This window comes from Dermacentor albipictus, chromosome 4, assembly GCF_038994185.2.
Source record: "Dermacentor albipictus isolate Rhodes 1998 colony chromosome 4, USDA_Dalb.pri_finalv2, whole genome shotgun sequence".
Taxonomy (NCBI): domain Eukaryota; kingdom Metazoa; phylum Arthropoda; class Arachnida; order Ixodida; family Ixodidae; genus Dermacentor; species Dermacentor albipictus.
Window position 1 is genome coordinate 124,983,010 of NC_091824.1, and position 19,703 is coordinate 125,002,712.

The 19,703-nt window shown below is 46.2% G+C and overlaps 1 protein-coding gene across 2 annotated transcripts; it reads right to left on the reverse strand.

The window, feature by feature from the left end:
* Positions 1-2,927: 2,927 nt before the first annotated feature.
* Positions 2,928-18,024, reverse strand: LOC135899545 (WD repeat, SAM and U-box domain-containing protein 1-like). Of its 2 annotated transcripts, XM_065428833.2 has the most exons (7): positions 17,831-18,024; positions 17,334-17,641; positions 16,726-17,255; positions 16,619-16,652; positions 15,464-15,604; positions 10,282-10,672; positions 2,928-5,428 (listed from the first exon to the last, which is right to left on the reverse strand). In XM_065428833.2, the coding sequence occupies exons 2-7, from the start codon at positions 17,601-17,603 to the stop codon at positions 5,283-5,285; spliced, it is 1,512 nt and encodes a 503-aa protein (XP_065284905.1). In that variant the 5' UTR covers positions 17,604-17,641; positions 17,831-18,024; the 3' UTR covers positions 2,928-5,282. The 2 variants fall into 2 exon arrangements, with proteins under 2 accessions (XP_065284905.1, XP_065284904.1); XM_065428832.2 differs by having other exon boundaries at positions 17,334-18,023.
* Positions 18,025-19,703: the final 1,679 nt, after the last annotated feature.

Genomic DNA, 19,703 nt, shown 5'->3' on the forward strand with positions numbered 1-19,703 from the left:
TATTATTATTTTTTGCATTGCAATTACAATGAAGGGATGGATAATATTGATAAGCACAAATTTGCAGCAAATGATTTTTATTTATTGTAATGTAAATTAATTACTCTAATTAAGCTTACAAAATTGGGTTTAAAGAAAAAAAGAAATAATGACCATGGTACTAACAGCACAGCAAGACTTTTACAGTTTCAGTCTTCTTCATATGATCTCACCTGTCACAGGCTAGATTTTAAAACACACAAACGTAAAGCAGTCAAACATGGCTACAAGAAATTATGTGAATACTAATTATAGCTGGTTATAATTACAGCTGGTTGCGACAGTATTCTACCAGTCATAATTAAAACTGACAGGGGCACCACATAGATGCAAGATTTGGCATCACAAGGGGTTCTCTGTAAAGTTTAGGCTATCAACAAAGTCTCTTCTGGCCACTGTATAGCACAAAAAAGCTGTCTGCTTTAAACACAGGTGTTGGAGCTATAAGAAATGTTCCACCATTGCCTATTCAAAGGATTTGGGCCCTGCGCTCGACAGAAAGGGTCTCAACACACAGCACTGCACCATATAACAGAGCTCTAACACTAAGACAGAACATCCAGCCAAGCATGGAGGCTTGGGGTATTATGATCATTATAACTTGTTAACCACAAAACATACAAACAAAGCACATCATCAGCAAGTGAAAATGGCTAACTCTTGTACACTTGCTCTATCTTTGACTAGTCCCTAAAACTGCATGGAATGTCTGTACTACTTACTCATTCGAACAAGATGCCATGCATTACTTCAAGGCACAGGCCTCGAAGTAATGCAACAGTAATGTGACGCACATCTAAACTTTCTGTGAACAGAACGACACATCCTGTAATAGCAGTGGCTCTGTGAAACAATATGCAATAATGTCTGCACTGAACTTTCAGAACTACATTTCAACGACTAATAGAACGAAAGAAAAAAAATGCATCTTGTAATGCTTTCGTGGCTTGATAAATTGGCGCTCCCAAGTTTCTAGAGAACAACACGACTGCTTAATGTCAGCAACCTGCAGTCTGGGATGCATAGTTGCAACGAGTATCACATTGCTGCTACCTTTTGGAATGCCTTCGAGGTGTGACAAATTGGCACTGCCAAGTATTTTGTAAACAACACGATTTCTTAATGATAGCAACCTGCAGTTCAGGATGCACAGTTGCTATGAAAGTCACACTGTTGTTATCCTTATCTTTTTTGGCAAAGGAAGCATCATTTTTCAATTCACAATCTTTATACTACAGGCAAAGGCCCTCATATATAATGGCGACTGCTGCACGAAAGGGCTGCGACTATTGCAGGCTGCAACAAGTCGCTGCCTGCACAAAAGAGCTGCAACAACAGTGGCGAAATTAAGTTGGGCTCTAAGTGACTAGATGCCCACCACAACATTAGCCAAGGTAAGCAATACAAAAACGCTAACCTGATAAATTTATAAGGTTCTTAATTGACTTAGACTTGACAACTGAACCCTAGTTTACCTAAACCAACCTGGATTAATGCAGTACATCGACACTTAAAATATTTCTCTATGGCGGAACAGTAAGTTTTGCTGGGAATCACTTCAAGTTGCGCCAACACGCTGAGAGCAACTTTTACTAAAAGCCCAAAGATATGCTGCGCCACCTTTATAAACTGACCAAAGTGAGCGGTAAAAATTACTTGTTGCAGTGTTTTGAAAAGAGTATGTAAAGATATAGTTGTGTCAATAGTATGTAAAGACATGGCGATGTCAGTGGTTTTGCAGCGTCGCCACGGGTACAAAGCAACGATGGCATCAGTATAGACTTTGGTCTTCATGTCTTTAAAGAAAGGTCTAAGTTTAAATGAGTAGGCCTTTTAAGAATGGCATAGAAAATTGCTAATCTGAGTTAGGAACTCAACAGCAGTAAACTAGGTACATCAAATTACATTTTGTGCAGATAAAGGAGCACAAATGAGTTAAAGGGACTGACAATTTTCATCGTATCTATATATTTTTTTTCATGCAATGGAAAGCTCACTGGTCAGTGTCCAGTCATGAATTGGTAGTGCAGAAAACGCAATGGAACATTTTTTAGCAAAATTTTTCTATCTGCAGTGATGACGTAGCCGTTCACTGGAAGCATAATGAAAACTGTGATAGGCGAGTGCAATGGTGATTATACGCTGGCATTAGTGGGTGGCAGACGACAAATGCGGCCATAACTGCTGGAAAGCATTATTTTGCTTATTAAGTCGATGTTCCTGCGATTCATGTTTTCCAAAGTGTTAAAGTATTTCTGCAATAATAGCTACATGTTTTCGTGGTTTCCTGTCCAACTACTGTGGCATATAAAAAAGAACCAATTGGATTGAAGACAAAACAATACTTTTACACGTGATACGCAGTTCAGCACGTTGCCGTAGTCATGCGTGTGCTTTTTATTTCCAAAGCATGGAATAAAGTGCAAGTGTCTAATAATATAGCAACAGCAATATTAAGCAATTATTATGCTGTACTTAATAACAACCAACTTATGTACAGTAAGCTCATAGACCATATCTGAAGTACCAATATTTCACTGCCAGGCCTTACTGGTTTTTGAGACTTTCTTTGCATATTTAAAATTATATTTCCTACTTAACTTGTAAACAGCATGATGGATTCTATCACTATAAATTATGGCAATTTCATTTTCATCAACATCTCAACACATTCTGGCCAATTTTCAGTCCCTTTATAGCACCGCAAATGTGACAAATGAGCTTGGAATCCCAGGTACAACTTTACAGAAAAAAACACAAGTTCGCTTATAGTACTATGTGGAACTGGCCCCTTTAGTTTTTAACTACGGTTACTACGTACTAACTTAAGTTCTCCTAAAGGAATACGACCGCCAATAAACACTCGTTGACTCACCGGCAGCAGCCACTTGGCAAGGAAAAGTAAACTTTATTGCAACGCAAGCAGTGGCCACAATGGTGCCTGCAACAAGCTGCCATACTCACCACATTACACCCATCTCCTCATCCAATGAACAATACTACAGAAATGTCCCTGTCAGCCTATGACAGGCTCCATTATAACAGACCCCCTAACACTTGCCCACGTAATCATTAACGCCACTTTGTACAGTAAAGTAAATGTTCTCGAGAGTTGGCTGCCTATAAATCTAACAGTTACTGCCTACCTGACCCGCTGCTCCTTACTGCATATGTACATAAAAGGGTTGGTTTGTGACGATTTCACTCTTCAGCCCATACTACGGAACTAAATGTGATAATCAATGGGTGATTTGGCTGCTATCATGAGACTTTATTGTCATCATCACACCAACTGAAATGCGACATTCAGCAACAAGAATGCTAAGAAATAGGCACAGATGACATGTGGACAAGCACTTGTGCCTGTGATGTCTATGTCCTTTCCCCCCTCCCCTGTGTTTTTTGTTGCTCAGTAGCACACTTCAATCAAAATGTACAATCAAACAGCTTTTCTAGCAGTCATAACCACAATGCAGGGGCCCTACCAATGATGAAGTCGTCTGCAGTTGGGCCTTTCCTGAATGGCAAAAGAAACTGGAAGGCAAGCAGCTACAATTATCACATTCGTACTTTCACCAAGCCATGATGATAAAAGTGATTTTCATGGTGCTTCATTGTCCAATGTGCCTTTGTGTTGCTTTTGGTGAGAAATTAGGCTGATTTGCATTTAGTATCTGGCAAAAAGGCTGGTATTAGCGTGGAATATGAATGGAAAAGTTTCCTTCTTGAATCTCACCCCTCAAACACAACGCGCCACAACACTAAAATGACGTCATAGATTTCAAATATTTTCACGTTTGACAAGTTCCTGTTCAGAAAACGTTAGCAATACTCACTAGGTTGTGCCTTTGGCTCCTTTAGAACAGAATTTGGCGTTTGTTTATAAACTATAAACTAGTCCCAACCATGCACTGTACAAATCTCATGAGATCACGAGAAGCTAGCATGGGAACTTGCGGTCTGTCTTTCGTTCTTGTATCTTTTCTGGCTTACCAACCCTCATTCCCTCATGATAGGACCAACATTTATGGTATCTAGAAATGCAATTTACTGCTCCTGCTTAGCCCAACATTCCCTTTAATGTCCTTTTCAGTAGTTCTGCCATATTGTGCAGCATTACTAGAATCAAATTGATTTAGCGGGTAGTCGCTCTGTTGTCCCACAGGATGTGCCTTAATGAGGGCTTACAATACAGCATTTTATCTCCGTTTCCAACCTTGAAATTTGTATCCACAGCGTTTTCATGTCCTACCAAAACAGCACTCTTTCACAGAGTTTACGGAATGCTCGTAATTACCACTGCAGGACTAACCCTGGTGCACAAGAGGAACAAGTGGGGGTGCACTCAAAAACAGTTCACACAGGAATGGTGGTGTAATTACTGTCACACAACTATGATCATAATTATCCTAAAGCCTGCATTTTACTATACTGCTGCATAGGTCTAATTTATTTTATGAAAGGTATGTGTACGTGGTCTAGCTGAGAGGAACTTTACTCTGTGTACATATGTGAACTAAAATTCTGGGATGTGTAACAACAGCACTCTGATCTTGGTACTATAGACTTTAACGGAAAACAGGGGCATTGAAGCCATGCAATTCAAATGCTGTATGACATAAATGCATTTTCCCATTTGGGTTGCATTGGTTCTGAGACACAGCAGGACACTAAACTGTGAGACAACTGAAGACAAGACTTGAAGATCAGAGACACAGCAGGGCAAATGCTTCTCACGTGACCTGCAGCCATAGGTCGACGGAATAAGTGGACATTCACTCACCAACATTTTTTCTGGGTATGCACCGAATCACACTCATATCCACTCACTCACTTTCCTACTTATGCTCACTGATGCTCACTGGCACCCGCTCACATTCATACTAATGTCCACTCATACATATTCACTCACGCTCATCCTTACCACCATTTACTCCTGTTCATACTCACATATGCTCACACTCAACGGCACTCACTCTCGTTCATACTTACATTCCCTCACATCCTTCGTCACTCACTCATACTCACAAATGTGAAATGAACGTGGGTGATCATGCTGACCTATGCCTGCAGATCAGATCTCCTGTCCTGTCTTTAACCTCAAGTTATAGAGAAGTGTTCCACAGCTCCTCCCTGTTACCTGCCACCTTCAATTTTGTGGTCTGAAGCACACGTGTTGCACCCAGTGCAAGGTTACCCAGGCGCGTGCAGGTGATGCCTGTGGACGCCACTCAGGCATGCCTCTAGCGCAGGTACTTCTGGATGAGCAGTTGCAGGGTACGGTTGGGCAGCACCATGGTGTGCTCCAAGGGCTCGTTGGTCATGGGGCTGGTGTCCTTCCCACTCTCCAGCCAGCGACTGATGGCGGTCCGCTCATAACTGTAACCATCTGCACGGAAAAGCACTACATGCACTACATGCTTGCAACAGTGATGTGGCAAACATATATTTTCCATGATGTTGATACATGATGCCACAGTGCACTATAGCAGTACATGTTTGCTACAGTGACAGAGCGCAACCTAGATACAGTTAAACCTCGATATAACGAACTTCAATATAACAAACTTCTCGATATAACGAAATGTTTATGTTTTCATAATCTCTTGTCCATAGAACACCATGTATTTAGAACCTCAATTTAACGAAGTGTGTTTGCATGCGATTTCAATATAACGAAATTGAACGAAATTTCGCTTACGCCGCAAAGGAATGCCGAGAGAATAAACGGAAACTTTTGTGAACGCAGATGGTCATATGGTTTAATTACAAGTGGCTGCTTGCAAACACACCTCTCAAATCACGTGCGGCGTGACACGAGAGCGAATGCCGATGTGGAGCCCGCATCATGTTCCATATGAAGTCCAAGTGCAATAACATCCTATCGCACTCTGCGCACTGTGTGCTTTAGGTAAGTGTGCGAGGGTTAGACAAAGATGGTGGCTTCACGCACGAGTGCTGCCTTCCCACGCGAGCAAACGGAATAAGGGGGAGGGAAGCGAGCTCACGGCAACACGATTAGGTGCGCGCGAGGGGCGGGGAAGGGGGGTAAGTTGGTGCGCATCGCGATTTCTCGTGCATGTCTCGGTCGTGGCTGCGCATGGCAGTAAGCGCGGCCAAGCGCATACGCATCAGTGCACCCTACTTCAGAGGTAATCTGCCACTTGTGCAAAAAGTGGCCATGCCAAGACAGTGTGTAATCATGTAAACTATTTTACCGCACGTTTAGTATTGGAGGTTGCGTAATCTGGAGTTTCGGCAACCTGTTGGAGCGAAAGGCAGATGAAGCATTCGCTCCCCGCTGCCGGCGTTTTTCACGATAACATCGTCTCGGTGTGGGTGACGCTATCAGCTACGGGGGTGGAGTACATGCGAAAGCGTAGCTGGCTTCGCTTAATTCATACCGCCGAGGTGAAGGTATCATCGACGCGGCATGAAACCGTATCATTCGTCGCTGACTCCCACATTCACCAGAAAGAATTTTTTTCTGAATTTAAATTTGCTTTTTTCGATTGCCTGATAATTTGGGGAAAAAACATCGACTGGTGACTGTACTTAATTGCATAAAAAGTTGAATTTCAATACAGCAAAATTTTGATATAACAAAACAAACTGTTTATTTTACCTACTTCATTATATCGACCTTCAACCGTGTTTTAAACTGTTACACACTTCTCCCAGTGACGTCTGCTAAAAGGGCTTGGTCCGGACACACTTCTCAGCCTCCAAGTTTCGGCTTCGCACGCACGGAAAGCCAAAATTCGTCATGGTACAAGTGCACGGGAATCGCAACTTTTAGGATCTAAACTCCGATTCGACATGTATGCACAGTTCACCTCCATTTCTCTATTACATTAAGCTGTCTAAATATAATAGCTAAAAGTAAAATGATTTGAACTAATTAAAGCATTAACTACTGCATCTCACCTGTCTTGACAAGTGCCACTGCCTACACCTGGGTCAGAAAACAACCCTACTCCTACCCTGAAAAACCTATTTAGAAGCAGTACATAGTCTTCGTTGATACACCCTATATAAGTTGAGAGAGTGCAGCCAACGAAAGTTTAAAGACGACTGGTATATGAATCCTTTCCAACTCAACATTATAGATGAATTGTACTTGTTTCCTCATTTTGATGTTGAAGGGCAACTCAGAAAGTAAACAATCTGCAGATTCATCTAATAAACTTCATTTCAAGAAGCAGCAGTACAAAACCTGCCTTTCAGCAGCCTGGAAGAATTGTTAAGTAGGAACTACCACAACTCTGAGGTAAAAATATAGGTTCTGTTCAGAAAGCACTAAATGTATAATTTATATTTAGTATAACAATAAGGAATGTATTTAAGCAAACTTTAACCTAAAGGAAACCTAACTAGAAACATTTACCAAATAATTAGGTTGATCAAAACAATGAAAATTTTTTCCATGATCAATAGCTTGAGCAACTATAAGAATGTACTAAAATGCTTAACGCGAGAGCGTTAAGGACCCCGTGTCGCCGAAAATTTGATGTCGGCGTCTATCGTCGGACATCGTTTCGGCAAAAAGATTTTCGAACCACTCATACCCAGGCTCTCAATGTGGCACAAGGAAGTTACTGGAATAATTGAATTTCTCAAGCTAAGATACATAGAAAAATCATAAAGTACAACTTACACACAACCTACAGACATGATAGCATCGTATTGTAACTTGAATATACGTATGAGAAAACATGATTCCGTTACACAAAAAGTCAAACTCTTTTTCCAGCATTCCTACCATTCACAGACAGGCTACGGCGCCTGCCATTTGCATGCGCCGGCGCACGAATATCTAGCAGGCCATGAAGCGGTGCGCCTAGTTCCTTGCAACACCTCCAAATTGCGCTCGCCTCCCACGTATCGCGGCCCACGCAAAAGGCCACATTCCTATCAGGAAGCAGCCCGCCTTCGTGCATAGCGTTCGCCACCAGCGTTTCCCGGTAAACATTACGATTAAATATGCTGCAGTTGCCGGGAAGCATGAGAGGCAGTCAGTGACCTTTGAATGCTATCGCGTTCCACTTTTAAAGGCGAAGCTTAAGCGTCCTCCAAATTTTTCATACGAAAGTGCACTGGACAGAGAGAGAAGATAGTAACACATCCAAACCAGACAAGGAACCTTGCTTTCTGCATGCTAAGCAAGTTTTGTCATGGAATACCAACTAGCTAGATCTCTAACATTCCTAAGACACGGAAAATATTTCAGTGTTAATGCACTGCTAATGCTGGCTCAGTGGGCAAAAGCACCCCCTGTCGAAGCAAAGGGATACATCCTGGCCACATTTCACTGCAGTAGATTAGAACCTCTTTGATATGTTCCTGTTTGTTACGTTTTCCCTGCTCTTATGTTCTGAAAAACTGGTCCTTTTGTATTCCCTCAGGATCATGTGCATTAGGTTCCTGCATGTTGCACCCATGAACTGTAACAATGTACTGCTGAGCTGGCAGCGTCCATCACTGGTCTCCACTGGAAACATGCCAAGGATGTGCAAGACGTTCAAAATGCCGATAAGTATACTTAAGAGGTACAAGAGCTTTAGGATGTTATGGTATGAAGAGCAGCCCATATAACCCATCGTGCATATGTGTCATTGGAACATAGGAACTCCTGATCATGTTACACATTGTCACCATCTCAGCATGGCTCACAACACAAAGCCCAGTCAAGCTAGACAAAGGCACAAGCAGTTCCACTCTTTACCCTCATTTGCAGATGCTGCCAATATTTTGCGTGGTTTACTTCAGCATATGCCGATGCACAGAAAGTTAAGGACTGCGAGTGCTTGAAAAAAAAAAAAAATTCTGGGGTTTTACATGCCAAAACCACAATATGATTATGAAAAGATGGTGTAGTGGGGGAGTCAAGATTAATTTTGACCACCTGGGTTCTTAATGTGCACCTAATGCAAGGTATATGGGCCCTTGCTCAAGAAAAAAGAAAGCTGCTATTATACATAGAGAGAAAACATTTAGTTGGACCACCGAGGTCGTTGATCTTGTGCTATTATAGAAAATTTCTACCGAAGCACCAGGTAAAATAAGTTCATTGATGGCTACGGCTGCTTTAATAGCATGTACATACATATAATGTTTATTCGAATCGTTAGGCACAGATAATGAGCTTGATATTTACAAGGTATGTAATACTTTGTTGGCTTTCTATTCAAATTTTCAGATAAAATTTTGTGTGAGAGCAGATTTGTGCCTCATCTAAAGTGCTGCCACATGCATTATCAGACAGTACGTTTTCTCAGGTCATGCATTCTTTTTTTTATGGTCCCTTAAGAAACATAGGTATTAACAGGGCTCATCCAACACTGAAAATGTGTCTGCATTGCAACCTGCCCACTAATGTCTCTCTCTTTCCAGCACAAAGTCCTCATCCCTCTTCCTCTCTTCCATCTGCCTCTAGCATGTGCTGCAGATCATCAGGTCATATGCAACACACTCGATTTCAGTGCTTTGTTGAAGTAACATGGTACCCCTTAACAAGGTTTTGTCTATGAAAGACCAAGGCTTCATGCACAGCTTAGCACATCGGCACATAGATAACTATGAGTGTGAACAGTTGGCACATAAATGTGTAGATTAAAGTCATTGCCATGCAATGACCCTGTGCTATGGAGCAATGTGCTACATCCAGGAGAGGAAACCTCTCTCTCCCACAGCCCTCATGTCATAAATATGCCACGTCCCACACTCTGAGGGCTGATGTGCTTGATGTGCTATTTACAGGTAGTTAGTAATTTTCCCACCTTCACTGTGGCCTCCAATAGTATAGCACAGGGGCGAACAGTAGTGATCTTCCGTGACTTCATCGTTCAGCAGTGCAAGCAAGTTAAGTGTGTTGCTGCAACACAAAAGCATCTGTGAGCGACAGACTGGGCGAGCAGAGAGCATTCAGCGGCATGTTCCACGTCTATGGCATGCTGGTTATGCTGCACCGTGTACATAAACTTACGGTCTCCTCAGCGCTTTCTGCTGCACACTATAGGAAGTCGCACCTCTTGTCATGTGTGAGTGACTTCACATCGTCTATGACCCACGCTGGTTCTCCCAGAAATATTGTGCTCCCTGAACAATGCAATTACACTTTGTACCTTGAGCATGTGTGCTCAAAATGTGGATTTTTTGTGTTTCCTATTGTGCCTTGTGATATTCTGCCAAGTGACCCTCCTACCACTTTCACCAAACCACTGAGATCCTCGAAGCACTGACCTGCGGCCACGACGGGATCGCGCATTGGTTCCTGAGTAATGGGACAGAAGAGCTCTTCGGGCAGGGCGGCATCGTCTTCCCCAGCTGGAGGCAGATGCCGCCACAGGGGGTGCTTCAAGGCCTGCACCTCGCGCAGCAGGCGGGCACGTGTGCCCAGGGCGTCCACGTGCAGGGCATTGCTCAGCCCCTCATGGGTCAGGTGCAGTAGCTCCTGGCCATCGATGGCGTGCTCCTCAAAGGTGGCCCGGTGCTGCCCAAGGCCCAGGCCCTCCAGCCATTCGCCCACCTGGTTCACTGACCAGCGGCCCACCGCAGCCACCCCAACACCCTCCTTGGGCAGTGGTGGCTGTTGCGGCTGCACTGGCTTCAGTTTCTCTCCCTGCTCTTCCTCCTAGATAGAATGGAAGATCATGTTGGCCAGTTTCAGATCAGTTTCTCTCCCTGCTCCTAGATCATGTTGGCCTTAACCTGCAGCTGAATATACCTACTGCCATGGTTGCGATGTGAAGTGAGCAAGGCAGAAGTAAACGCACAGGTGGAAACATGGAGCCTCTAACCCAGTTTCCTCCATTCATAATCAGCAATTATAACGACATACTGGCAGCATAATTACATGTGGACAATCATGTCTGAATGCTTGGTGCTATAGTTCAATCTCACTTAAAGGGTCCCTCACCAGGTCTGGCCATTTTGAGCTGACAAGTGCAGAGCATACAATATGTGCTAGCGATCGTGTTTGCAAAGAACTACATTGCTACGCGCGGCAGAAAGGTCTGAAATTTCAGTCTGAATGCCAGTTTCCTTTTCCCTCGCGGCAACCGCGCTCCAAGCCGGACAGTGACGTAGTCATGTTCCTGCGCCTAAACTAGTCGTGTCCGCAGTGTGACGTCACTTGTGGTGACACGTAACTTCGAGAATTATTCAAGGCAACATGTACTATTTGTGTGATCTGTTGCTTGAAATTGAAGTTTAGAGAAATAATAAAATGCACAAATGGAATGTCTGCATGTTTTATGTTTTACTTCCCATCGAAACAAAAGAGATGTACTTCCGCTTCATCTGCTTGTTCCCACGGTCATGCAGTCACATACACAGGTACCCAAATTGTGCCATTTTTTACCGTGTTCCAGCGAGAGAGATAAAACTTTATTATGTCCTTGATGGGGTCCAGGGATAGCGGGAGACTAACCCCCAGCCCCCCCCTTCCTCATACGGCGGCCAGTCCCTGCTTTCTGGCGGTGCCTTCGGCCATCCGGACGGCCCAGAGCTGCTCCTTTGGGTCGAAGCTGAGCAGCAAAGTCTCCCACTGCTTGGCCGTAGTTACAATGCGCGTGCTCGTGCGGTAGGTGTTGGTGGGTGAGGCTTTGGGGCATTGCCAGATAATGTGATCGAGGTCAGTGCGGGCCTTGCACGCTTTGCAGAGTAGAGAGTATGCATTGGGGTAAATGCAGTTGTATAGCACAGGGTTCGGGAAAGTTCACGTCTGAAGGAGTCACCAAGTGGTGGATTGAGATTTATTCAGTGTTTTGTGTGCTGGAAGATACCGTAACCACTCTCTGCAGTAGTGGAGAATTCCTCTGAATGTGACCATTCGGTCCTGTGCATGACCGCGGTGCAGAACAGAGGGCTGGTCAGGATCGGAAGACTCAGGAGAAGGATAATGCGCCCAGTGTGCGAGAGCTCGGGCAGCATCATGTGCGGATTCGTTTCCAGCCAGAGCTGAGTGACCAGGGGGCCAGATGACCTGGACGTGGCGTTGCCTTGAGGGAGAAGTGCCAGAGAGTATCTTTTGCGCTTAAGGCGCTATCAGTCCTTTTGTGTAGTTGCGAATGGCCGTTTTTGAATCACTGATGATGCCTTGTGCATTGGTAGCTGCGTAGGCCGAAGCGATGGCCATTTCTTCTTCTTCGCGTTGCATGGTGAGTATTGATGCGGCCGCAGCGAGCTGGTACTGTGATCCCGCGACTGCGACGACCGCCATGGCATTTCGGTTGGGGTATTCCGCTGTGTCTACGTAGACTACATCAACGGCTTGGTCATAGAGCTTTTGTAGTTGTTTAGCTCTTTCTGCACGTCACTCCGGATTGTGTTCAGGGTGCATATTATGAGGTATGGGCGGGATAACTAACTGAGCACGAATGTTTGGAGGGATGGGTACTTTTGGTCCGAATTGGGTGTGGTCTAGGTTATGCCTAGGGTGCCTAGAATGCGCCTGCCCTTGCTGGTATTGGCGAGTCGTTAGTACTGGCTAATATGCTGCGCTTAGGCTCGTCTATGGTGTTGTGAATGCCGAGGGCGTCTAGTTTCTCGTGAGAGGTGGAGATGGGAAGATGTAGGGCTTGGTTATAGGCCCTCTTGATCATGGTATTGAGTTTGAGCTTGTCAGTTGCATTGAGGCTAAGGTATGGGGCGACATAGGTGATCCTGCTCAGGGCATAGGTGGTTACCAGGCGAATAAGGTTGTTTTCTTTCATGCCGTGATGTCGATTTGCGATGCGTGCAATGAGGCGAGTGGTTCGCTGTACATGAGTATCTAATTGCTTGAGTATCTCCATGTTTCTGCCGTTTTGTTGGATGCGTAAGCCAAGGATACGGATGCTAGGTACAGTAGGTATGCGTTGCTGGTGCACATGGAGTTCTATCTCGAGCGGTTGAGGGTCTGGACGTCGACCTCCCAAATTAGGCTTGTACAGAAGGAGCTCCGATTTCTGTGGAGAGCACGCCAGGCCGTGCAGTTCTACGTAGGCAACGACCTCGTTAATGGCTTGCTGCAGCGTGTCTTGGATGTCCCCGTCGCTGCCCCTGGTGACCCACAGGGTGATATCGTCTGCGTAGAGGCTAGGCTTGAGGCTGGGGATGCCAGCTAATGCAGGCGGAAGTCCGAGCAAGGCCACGTTAAATAGAAAAGGGGACAGAACTGATCCTCGCGACGTGCCTTTGCTGCCGAAGTGAATAATTGGCGGCTGCAACCCTCCGATGGTAATGGTGACCGTGTGACCTGTAAGGAAATTCTTCACGTAGTTATATGTTCGATGTCCAACCTGGAGTTGTGCTAGTTGGTTCAGTATGGCCTCATGCGTGACGTTATCGAAGGCCTTGGTTAGGTCTAGCCCTAAGATGGCTTTGGTGTCCAGCCTGGAGCTTTCATCGCCATCAATAATTTGGTGCTTGAGCTGAATCATGATATCTTGAGCAGAAAGTTTCGGGCGGCAGCCAACCATGGTATTGGGGAAGAGGTCGTTGTCGTTCATATGTCTGTAAGCGTGTGAGGGTGACATGTTTGAGGACCTTCGCAACACATGGAGTAAGGGAGATGGGGCAGATGTTTTCGAGTAGGAGGCGCTTCCCTGGTTTGGGAATCATAATTTTGGCTTCTTTCCATTCTGAGGGGAGGTTTCCAGTTTCCCAGTATGTGTTAAAATAAGCTGTGAGGGCTAGTATAGAATCCTCATCTAGGTTGCAAAGCATTTTATTAGTAATGCCATCAGGTGCCAGGGCCGAGTTAGGGCGGAGTGCGAGGACAGCTTCACATACTTCTGCTGCTTGTATGGGCCCATCCAGGTGGTCGTTAGCGGTGCCAGTGTATGCTGGAGCGGGTGTAGTAGGTTGAGGTCCTACGTATCAGTCTATCAGCTCTTGAAGAACTTGTGCATCCGTGCCCGGATGGGTGAGAATAATTTTTTGCAAGTTGTGCTGTTGTGTGTTCTTGCTGTTGGCTGGAGGATATTCCACGTTTTGGGCAGGGTTGGTTGTCGCTCCATGCTGTCGCATGTGTTGTGCCAATTCTGACGAGTAAGTTGTTGTGCATAGTCTCCGATGTGAAGGGTGAGAGTGCTAATACGTTTCCTGAGCGTTTGGTTGAGCTTGTTGTGTTTGTATCTGCGTTGCAGACTGGCGAGGGCTTCCCACATATGCAGTAACTTGCTATCTGCCTCCTGCAGATTGGCTTCCTCAGGCACCAATTTAGTGGCTTCACTCGCGTCTAGCAGTAAGGATGCGACCCAATCTTCGAAAGGGGGTTGGGTACCGGAGAAAGAGGCGAGGGCTCTGGCCTGCCGGGAAGCGTCCCAGTTCGTTATGCAGAGTCGACGACCCTTAGGCTCTCGCGGGCCCGCTCGAACTGTTGTTTGAATTAAATAGTGGTCGCTGCCCAAGTTGTGTGTTAATCCAGTCTGCTTGTGGAATTCGTTTTGCGAATGTCAAGTCCGGAGTAGTGTCTCCGCTAATGCTGTTTCCCATACGAGTGGGACAAGTTGGATCCGTGACAAGAGTAAGACCTAGATTCTGTCCGTCAAGCTATAGTTGTCTTCCCTTTTGGCGGTCCATTGGGTATCCCCATGCCACTGCTGGGGCATTTAGGTCCCCTACGATGAGCAGGGGGTGAGTGATCATGCTCTGCGATCCACTTGTTCTGCCTCAGTATTCGTGTAGCACTGAATTATAGCGCTAGCCAAGTGTCCTTGTGCACAGCGCACAGAATTGTGCGCTGCATGAAGTAAGACATCACAACAACTTGTGCGCAATGCCGTTAGTGTAAGTGTGCAGTGTCATTAAAGAAAAAAAAAACGAGGAGAAAAAAATATGAAGGTGGGGCCCATGACGTATGTGTCAAGCGATCCTCGAGGTCCGGTATGGGAGAACGCAGGGAAGGAATTTCACTTGCGGAGGCTAGACGGGGCGAGTGGAGAGAGTGTCTCGCTATGCAGTGGGGCTAGTCTTCTGAAATCATGGGTTCGCGGCACTGAAATATTTCTATCTCAGCTATTAATGAGCCAATTTGAAAAATGTTTGTGTAAGTACTGTGTCAGGTAATACAGCATAACTGTGGGCTTCACTATATGCTAATAATGCCTATAGCAAGGTAGTGATGCCTTGTTTCGATTCCTTTCCAGTATAGTCATTCCAGTATATTATTACCATAACACTATGTCAGATAAGCGGTCAGATAACTTTCCCAAGGCTCCATCTTAGCAGCCCCATCAGCAGTAAGAGCGAGTACTGTCTAAACCTTCTTGATACAGCCAATAAAAGCACCTCACAACTTGAAAATTATCAACCAGTGACATATTTTGCAGTGGTTTGAGGAAGGGTTGCTCGAGATGTGGAACATACCCTGGCAAGTCAGCAACAACAAATTTAGTTCAAATCCCGAACGTAACTGGCAGCAAGAGGAGGCACTCACCCCGGTGTTCTCAACCTGAGTCCAGATGACCACTGTGCGATCGTTGGAGCCTGTGGCCAGGAATTCGCCGTCGCCTGAGAAGGCACAGCAGGGCACGTAGCGAGTATGCTTAGTCAGCCGCTGCAGCTGCTCCCCAGTGCCCTGAAGATGCAGCAAAAGTTTAACAAATAGATCCCGTCAAGGTGTGGTTGGTAGCTCTCTAGAAAGGTCAATCTACTTTGTGCAACATGAAAGAGTGACAAAGCAACATAAAAACAGGCAAAGAGAAAGCCACAGATACACATGTGCTGTCAGCAGCTGTTTCGTGGCTGGAGTAAGGTTTTTTGATGCGACAGTTGCCAGATAACCACACTTGAGGGTCATCATATGCTGGTGTTGCCTGGTAGCGAAAGATACAGCTGTCTTGTCACCATGGATATCGTGACCATGCACAGGTCCAGGGTGGATGACCGGATGTCCCGACCCCCCCCTTTAAAATTTGTGTGCGCAGCGCCAGCATACTGCATGTGACAAATTCATGAAGTCCTTCCCAGCTGTTGCTGTTCTTTTGCTCTGGAGAGACAAAGTTTAAGGATTATTGAAGAGAACCTGCCAGCACATAAAAAATTCACTACAATCATCATCCATCACTATCTCAAAGTCAGACCCTTCCCTTGAAAAAAACCTGGACCAATGCCCGATTGTGACATACATACTGAACACATACTTGCACTGTGTATCACCCAGAGAATGCCTATGAACTTCCTCCTGCCTGCAGTGCTCTGCTGCACGCTATAAATTAGGTATATTTGGGTGGCATTTGGTATGTGTTATGGGCAGAATTTCGCATGTTTAATGCATTCTACATGCATTCGGCGTGGCTGTATCTGTGTTAACACAGCAAGCTGGGCGAGTTGGTGATTGAACATGTTCCTATGGGTGGGCAGCACAACCCGGACAAAAGACTATGACAAGATAATTGTGTACTTCCTCTCGTCTTTCATCCGGGTAGCGCTGCCCACCCATGGGAACATGTATCTGTGTGATGTACGCCAACGGTTGACACCTGCGACCACTGACAGCTGACATCAGCTGACATCAACGAGCACTAATGCCAAATAATAGATATTGATGTACTTATATCGTGCAAATAAACTAAGTGCACGGTCAACTTACCACATCCCACAGCATGGTGGTCTTGTCACCGGCACTGCGAACGAGAGAGATTTGTAAAGAACGCATTGACAGCGCAGCCTGCGCGCACAGACGGCACGATGACGCACCTGGAAGCTAGCAGTTGACCTCCAGGTGCGAAACGGCAGCACATGACGTTTCCAGAGTGGCCCTCGAACACCCACTGGGACCAGAGGCTGCAGCGGTGCGCCATGCGCACCTGCCACACGCGCACGAGGTCATCGTTGCCGCAGGACGCAAGCAGGTAACTGCTCTCGAGCGTGCCCTGTGCAAGACTGGCCTCGAACTGAGGGCTGAAGTGGCAGCCAGTGGCACCCAGGTCGTGAGCCTCGGAGCGCGTCAGCAGACAGCTGCCGTGACCGTAGCGCGCATCCCAAAGGCGCAGGTCTCCGGCAGACGACGCGGACGCCAGCAGCGCGCCGTCAGGAGAAAAGCTGCACGCGGTGACAAGAGCGCCGTGGCCGCCGAGGGATCGCATCAGCGAGCGTGTGGCCACGTCCCACAGAACCAGCGTCTCATCGTCGCCACCGGTGGCCAGCAGCGCGCCCGAGGGCGAAAAGCTGCAGCATCGCAGAGCCGCCTCGCTTGGGTGCTGCAGTTGTCCCAGCACCTCGCCACTCTGTCAAACGGGACGGCAAGCAGTAATCGGTGAAACAACACAAAGCCAGACACTGGCAGCACACCGTCGCGCACTCACCTGAACGTTCCATATGAACACGCTGCCGTCGATGGAGCACGATGCGAGTGCCGTACCCAGCGGCGAGAACTGCACCGCGTTCACGCCGTACTTGTGGCCGACGAGGGGCGACGCGGACGACTCTGTGAATGAGCCTCCTTCATAGAGCCAGATGCGCACCGTCTTATCATTCGAGCAGGTGGCCAAAGTTGTACCCGAGAAGTCGCAGCCCGTCACGTCGCCGGCGTGCGACTCCACCGTCTGCCGGAGTTTCCACTCTCGGGTCGCCATTTGCGCCTTGTCAAGCTAGTGTCCGACTCCTACAGTCGCTGCCATGGGTACCAGAAACAATAATGCTCTCTCGGTCAACAGATCGCTATTTTGCGTGCTGCACCGTTCGTCCGCCCGCCAGCATCGATTCGCACTGGCGCCACATACTTGAGTTGGCTTCAGAAGGTGCGGCCGTGTCATGCGGGCGCATGCAGAGGAGAAAAAGTCGATTTCGGTACATTTTTTACCTAAAGGGACGGTCGCGCGTGGCGCTCGGAGAGGTCTTCTCATTGCGCTGCATGCGACTGATTTCTAACGACGCTAGGGCGGGCTACGTTCAGTAGATTTTACATGACAACTAGCGACCGGTCTGCGGCCGCGCGTTTGTTTTCGCTTTCGCGCAGGATGGTGGGTGGCCGCTGCCGCAGAGGTGCGCATGTGTAGTGATCGGTTTCGATCCGTATGACGTCACCTGCTGGACTCTTGTCGCGCCAGTCGTAAATATTGCTGGCACGCTAATTATGATTACAGACAAAACCTGTCTTTTTGGCTTTTATGCGAGTATAGTGGAAATACATGGCTCGAATGTGGTCGTACCAAGCCCTTCATGGAGCTCGTATTTGCGATAAATGCCATGCACTTCTCGCTCTGAAATGCACATGTGCATCTGGTGCTTTCGAAATAATTTAGTTGCAAACTATAAAACTCAATTCTGCAGCAGTGCATACGGCTTTGCCCGATCCTTCCACATAAGGCGTCCACATTGACTACTGGACAACTGAAATTCATAGCAAGATCCAATATGGGGAAAATCAATTAAGCCAGGCAGGCGAGGGGGGTGATGTTGTTGGTGATTAGTAGTCAATTAGTAAATTAGTAGGCACTCCTCAAAGTTTAGTTAACTGCTTTTGGAGCCATTTGTATGTTTAAGTAAGTTCCACAATAAATATAGTCGCATCGGATTGAAAGTTAATTAGCAGGAATCGGGCACACCCTTGAAGGATATGTGCCACAGAGCGTATCACAGAAGTTTTGGGGAGGCTAAAACTGTTGCCACGAAAGAACTATAGTGGTTGAAATATCATGGAATAGAATACCTACCTTGAATATATGCAGGTGCAGTTTCAAACCCATGCGACAGTTAAGGTAGCTAAAAGAAAATACCTTCCGAGGTACAGAAATAAAAACTGCAATTGTTATAAACACAGCAATCAAGAGTTCTGGTAGAACCTTTCCACATGAGCTTAAGCAAACCCACATGGGTGAGACCGTTTGCTCAACTGGTATATGCACATTAAAAGTGTGATAGCTAATTCAGAAACATAGTTGTGAGTGCATTACCACCAGCGTCCGAGAAACCATGCAGTGTGGTCACAGAATCTACCTGCATCCAGTGGTAGCTAGATGGCTGCTTGGAGGACAGAGGGAGACACAACAGCAGCCCTCGGTTAACAGCAGCCAACGGCCTCTCGGTTAACCCCCTTTCTTCTCATTCTAACAGCAGTCGAAGGTGGCATATAGCAACAGTAGCGAAAGCTTCGCTTTAAATTGGGTTGCAATTCCTCAGCTCACAGGTCTTCCCCTCAAATTTTTCCTTCTCTGCACTGCATTGATTTTATTAAAAGCAGGAGCCATACAAACACGGAGCAGTCTCATGTGTGGACATCACCAGCTTTAACATGTGTTCCGATATCTCCACCATGAACATGGAGGACAGCAGCTTTAAGCCAGGGTCAAGGTTTTCAGAAATGCACACTCATCTCCATTTGCATCTTGGGCCTTGAGTATATTGTGCTAATCATGCTTGGCGACAACAAGAATGCAGTGCAATATCTACCCACAAAACTGTACTGCGTCTGCTCTCCTTGCCTCCATGCTCCAAAACATATTGTTCCAGAGAAACACCAATATGGGAAGTTGCACATCTATACAAATCAAGTGGACAGCTGTGTGTTTATTTATTTTGTGTGTTTGCTGCATTCTAGTCGGAGATTTACTAAGATTTACTGCAAGGAAAATCACTGAATAACCCCGGGCCTCGCAAAGCTATACAGTCTTTCAGTAAGCATATATAAAAAAAAAGGGTGTTGGTTGTTCAGAAGCCCTCCTCAAAATCACCTG